This window comes from Sinocyclocheilus grahami, unplaced genomic scaffold (genome assembly GCF_001515645.1).
Source record: "Sinocyclocheilus grahami isolate Dianchi unplaced genomic scaffold, SAMN03320097.WGS_v1.1 scaffold533.1, whole genome shotgun sequence".
Lineage (NCBI taxonomy): Eukaryota > Metazoa > Chordata > Actinopteri > Cypriniformes > Cyprinidae > Sinocyclocheilus > Sinocyclocheilus grahami.
Window position 1 is genome coordinate 53,378 of NW_015505712.1, and position 6,270 is coordinate 59,647.

The 6,270-nt window shown below is 36.4% G+C and overlaps 1 protein-coding gene across 1 annotated transcript in view; it reads right to left on the bottom strand.

Annotated features, from left to right (window-relative positions):
* LOC107555366 (ubiquitin carboxyl-terminal hydrolase 43-like) overlaps nt 1-6,270 on the bottom strand; it is a 109,825-nt gene that overhangs the window by 40,509 nt on the left and 63,046 nt on the right. The window contains exon 4 of the mRNA XM_016238129.1: nt 1,866-1,958. Within this exon, the coding sequence (XP_016093615.1) occupies nt 1,866-1,958 (93 nt within the window). The remainder of the gene's footprint in view (nt 1-1,865; nt 1,959-6,270) is intronic.

The window sequence follows — 6,270 nt, forward strand, 5'->3', positions numbered from 1 at the left end:
TTTTTACATGGCACCCCTGCTCTCGACAGGCGGCACCCCGGTTGGGAAACACTGCTCTAGAGCAACCTAAAGTTAATTTTACTGCTACAAATGAAGTTAATTATAAAGATATTTAAGTCCCTCTTCTAATATTTCAGTCACAAGCATTTTAAAGGTTGGTTCACCCCAAAAAAAGAACATTTCGGTAGCATTTATTCACCCTTGTTCCAAACCCACAAGACCATCAAATATGGTAAACATAAGCTCAAATGTGCATGCTTAATTTGTAACAATCAATGAAATTTGCATTCTGAAGATGAACAGAAGTGAGGGGGGGGAAAAAAAGAAGAAGAGATTTTCATGTTTGGATGAACTAACTACTGTATTGATAAAATCATGGTAAAATCATCATTACTAAAAAAGCCATGACATATGAAATGTTGAACCCAACAAAAGCCAAACTCGATGTGCACCGTATAATATTCATTAATGTCAAAGCTGAATGCACTAATAGGGTGAATCTGACAAAAAAAAAAAAGTCCAGATCATGTTTCATCCCAAAATCAAAAGAAGGAAATAAGAAAAAATTGCATATACGAAACAGTTAGTGACTTATTAACGTGGCCAGTTTTCAGCTGACATTAACACTATGGCAGTAAAACTCAATGACTTTTATATTATTTATAAATCTATGATTACAAGGGCAGATTGTCGATGAACAAATATTCATTTTTGCACATTTCCTTGCAATATTATAAGCTCTAAACACTTTTACCATTTATGATTTGTAAACTGATACATTTTAAAGTTCGTATCACATAACCAGCTCCATATGTATCATTTTTCTGACATGCTGAAAGCGCGCTACAGGAATCTCAAGTGAATGCTAGCCAGCCATATAAATGCAAGGCAGTAAGCTCATTGGCTGCATACGCAGCATGTTTAACTCTCTGAATATAATCAGTTACGTTAACAACCCATCAGACTCCGCCATCTAGAGTTTCATGACTGAACTATACATTTAATTTATTTTACAAAAATGACAATGGTTTTCTTAAATAAGAAAGTATTTCATGAAAGTTTTGATGAGTTTCAGCCAACAGCTCAATGAAAGAGACTGATCTAATCATTTATTGTTTTTGGTATCTCTATTGGCAGAGGATGACCAGCGGCACTGTTCTGACCAGCAGCACTTTGGTACTGTAGGCTGAGGACATCTGATTGGCTGCCTAAAGTCTTGCCCAGGAGTTCAGCTCGCATGTGAGCAGTGCTAGTCTGCTAACAGAATTGTTACTGTCTGTCCATGGCATTTGTCTCATTTAAATGGATGTCTTTCTAATAATTAATTCATAACAATAAGTATGGCAAGTTTTAGCAATAAAACTAGCACTCACTGACATTTACTGACGACCTTCAAATTTGGCCCCCTAAGCTTTCAGTGCAGACATTCTCTTTTCAATTTAACGAAATGTGATGTGAAATCTGGCAGTTAGGGATTCAGAAATGAGCATGCTGGAAAATCTGAATGTTTCGGACAGTATTACTACAATTCTTCATGATGAGCCATAGTTCTCTCTATATATTTCTCTCATTCTATTATCGGTTTTTACTCACAGGTTGACAGTCTCAACAGAGAGATTTTGCTGACTGGCAGTTTTTGAGATTTAACAAAATTGAGATAATGTTCTGTTAAGAGCTGTGCACTTGGTCATTCATCACATGCAGTATTTCAGGGTGACCAAGGACACAAACAAACTTAAACACACAATAGCAAAGGTACACAGACACACATTTACTGTGTATACAAACACACATCAAAATAAATATACAGACAAACAGTCCTAATAGATTCCAAAGAAATAGAGACAGAAGACAACGTAACATACCTGGTCTGTCGCAGTGGGATTGGAAGTGAAATACACAGGAAAGGGTCAAAAGTGTTGCTCTGTTTAAGGCAATGAGGGCACGTCAATGATGACCTGAAAAATAGAAATGACATTTAATTCTACCTGGAATCTACTAATGAACTGCACTGTGTATCAGTGGCGCCTGCAGCTGTATGGCTATATGCACTGTGCATACATGGAGCGCTTTGATTGACCTGAGAAACATTTTCCATGAAATTAAGCAGTTATTATTTGTGTTGACTGAAGCAGCAATGCCAATCATCTGTGATTTAATCATTCTTTTGAGTCAGTCCTCCCTTTTCAGTGAACTGGCCGAACAAGATTGCATTTGTTTGGACTGTTCCCTCACTGAATTACATAACCCTGGCCAGCCATTAATGGGTGCAAATTGGACAAAAATGCCCCTGCACAATTAAGCTAAATCTAAAATAAATAAATAAATAAGTGCTCTGTATCTGTGTGTACCCTCAAATGAAATCCTGCAGTCACCCATGTTCTGTATCAGCAATTTTTCTATTGTAAAATGTTTATACACTCCATGGCCAAAAGTAAATTTTTACAATAAATGAGGGCACGTCAATGATGACCTGAAAAATAGAAATGACATTTAATTCTACCTGGAATCTACTAATGAACTGCACTGTGTATCAGTGGCGCCTGCAGCTGTATGGCTATATGCACTGTGCATACATGGAGCGCTTTGATTGACCTGAGAAACATTTTCCATGAAATTAAGCAGTTATTATTTGTGTTGACTGAAGCAGCAATGCCAATCATCTGTGATTTAATCATTCTTTTGAGTCAGTGCTCCCTTTTCAGTGAACTGGCCGAACAAGATTGCATTTGTTTGGACTGTTCCCTCACTGAATTACATAACCCTGGCCAGCCATTAATGGGTGCAAATTGGACAAAAATGCCCCTGCACAATTAAGCTAAATCTAAAATAAATAAATGCTCTGTATCTGTGTGTACCCTCAAATGAAATCCTGCAGTCACCCATGTTCTGTATCAGCAATTTTTCTATTGTAAAATGTTTACACACTCCATGGCCAAAAGTAAATTTTTACAATAAAAAAATTTGCTTTAATAAGGAGTTGGTCTTCCCATGGCTACTAAAACAACTTTGAATCTTCTGGAAAGGCTGTCTGCATTTGCTGCCATTGAGACCCAAGAGCGTCTGTGAGGTCATGTACTCATGTTTGGTCATGGGGTTTGACTCTGATTTGGCATGCCAATTCATCCTGTGTTTAGTGGGTTCCAGGTCTGGTCTTTGTGTAGGCCAGTCAAGTTCTTTAACACCAGATTCAGGAAATGATTTCTACCTGTAAAATAGAAAGGGTACAGCCAATTCTATTAAAATGTGTGTCTAAGGAGACTACATGACTGTATGCTTTATTTGTGTAGCTTAAATTTTCGAAAACCTTTTGTAAGATTCATATGATAACTTCAAAAAGAGTCTGATTCTCATTCTTACAATTTGACCTATGCTTTTTGTTAATATGTAAAGGTTTAGGGCTTTCTCTTCTCATCCTTCAGTATTTTTGCCACAACTGGCTTGACTAGGTTAATGCAGATACAGCATAGGCCTATATATTTAATAAATTTCAAAAAGCTTCCCTATGGTTTATTGTCTTGTAATTTGGCATGCCAATTCATCCTGTGTTTAGTGGGTTCCAGGTCTGGTCTTTGTGTAGGCCAGTCAAGTTCTTTAACACCAGATTCAGGAAATGATTTCTACCTGTAAAATAGAAAGGGTACAGCCAATTCTATTAAAATGTGTGTCTAAGGAGACTACATGACTGTATGCTTTATTTGTGTAGCTTACATTTTCGAAAACCTTTTGTAAGATTCATATGATAACTTCAAAAAGAGTCTGATTCTCATTCTTACAATTTGACCTATGCTTTTTGTTAATATGTAAAGGTTTAGGGCTTTCTATTCTCATCCTTCAGTATTTTTGCCACAACTGGCTTGACTAGGTTAATGCAGATACAGCATAGGCCTATATATTTAATAAATTACAAAAAGCTTCCCTATGGTTTATTGTCTTGTTTTTTATTTGCCACATCATCCTAATCCTAAAACTATTTGATATTTTTCTTAAATTCCCTGACAATTTTGCTTGTCAAGCTCCTTTTCTCCTCGTCTTGAATTAATGTAAAAAAAGAAAACCCATAAACATTCTTTAAAAAGATAAGATGCATTAAGATGATATTAGGACTTACTTTATTTTCACGAGTACATAATTCATTTAAATTCTTATCATCATCACATCTACAAACACTTTTCTTTTTAAGGGAAGCTCACACTACACTTTTTGTTCCATTTCACTGCATTTTAAAGTTTAAGTCTGGTCAACTCAGACTGAATTTGTGAATTTATGAATTTGTATCATGAGAAGACCAACCGTTTAAGTGTCTGAAGAAATTGTAGTGTCTGTGACCCTTCTAACATTTAAATTAGTCTAATATCTTAATATTAATTATATTTATATTGTGATTTATATATATATATATATATTTTTTTTTTGTGTGTGTGTGTGTGTGAGTGTGTGTGGAAAGCACAGTTGTTTGGCATGATGTGGACAGAGGGGACTGCTTGAGCACGTCTGTCTCTGAGCCCAATATAGAGCTTCCCTTCATGACTCAACAGCTGAACACTGGAAATGCATTTGAGTTCTGCAGGTGCAACGTGTTCAGACGACAACTCGCAAACCAGGAGAGATGTGCACACGCTCTCATATTCACAGAGACAGGAAGCTCTGGAATGCAAGGATTTCAATATCTCAGCGGGAACAATAAAGCAAGTACAGATAGAGCGATGAAAAATGAACGCGGAAGCAGAGAGGATGATGGGAGTGAGAAACAAAGATAGAAGAGACATCTGTACGTGGAATAAATGAAAAAAAGTGAAGGAACAGCAGACGTGGAATGTGGCTGAGATTGCATCATGTTGGGGTCCAATCGTCTCTCGTGAACTCGGCAGACCTGTCATATCAACCGGTGGAGACCCCTTAAAATAGCAGCGCACACCTACCACCACACATACTAAACAGATTAGTTTTGCACATACAAATAAATTATGCACTTGTTAGGGTGAAAGTGTGTATGGGGAGTGTGGAGAGTGTAGATGAATAATGAAGAGCAGTGAAAATAACAGCATGTGAACATTATATCAGCAATGACAATAATTGGCTGCTCATTAACTGTGCTTAATCAGTTGACAGAAATTAAATTGGTAGAATAATTTTGTGGCTTATACTTTGCCATACAGAGCCATGGCAGAATCAACTCCATACCACTTTCACAAAAAGAATAAAAAGGGACAAACTCTTTCGCATAAAATGTTTTTGGAATTTTAGAACTATTTGATAAACTTATCAAACATATATCATTTAATTACTGTCACAGTTGCTTGGACGAGTAGGACAGAGTTGAGGTGAGGAGCTATTGGCAAACAGCATATATTTATTTATTACACAAAAACAAAAAAAGTCTGGAACTAGTAACAAGAGAAATGCAGGAACAACACTAACCAACCTAACAAGAAGAACAGACAAAGAATTGATCCAAACAGGGGGTATAAATACACTGGACAAAGGACTAATCAATTAACCAAACACAAACCAAGGACACTGGAACTAATAGGCAGTGCAAGTGAACTCAAAGGCCCCTATCATACACCCAGCGCAATGCACAAGGTAGGGCTGGACAATAATTCAATATCAATATGTATCGCGGTATAATTCTTTTCAATAATGTCGATATGATTTTTAAACACATTTCCAATATTTCGATATACATTACCAGTGTTTCCCATACATTGATTTATTTGTGGCGTTTGATTTCGTTGAATAAACATGAGCACTGCACGTTTCAAAATCAAAACGTGGCGCAGGTGTTTTATATGAATGAATCTCTGAAGGGAACCGACTGTCTGAAGAAAAGTTTCGATGACATTTTCATTTTATCTGATAAAGTAGCGTTCATGAGCGGAGCTGCTTTGATTACAGCCGTTACCGGAGAAACCATTAGTTCTACCGCTCTCAATGCACCTTCTGCTGGCAGACAATCAGTTTTTCAATTTTCAATAAGCCCGTCTCCAGCAACATGTTTTTGTTGTTGCTCTTTTTTTTTCTGCAGCAACTCAGAGCACTTTTCATATTCTTTATCCTGGCTGAAGCACATTTGTTTCAATCTATAACAATAATCAGCCGCCCTACATTACCAGTCAAAGGTTTTTGAACAGTAAGTATTATTATTATTATATATATTTTTTTTTAAAGAATTCTCTTCTGCTCACCAAGTCTGCATTTATTTGATCCAAAGTACAGCAAAAACAGTAAAATTTAGAAATATTTTCTATTTGAATATATTTTAAAATG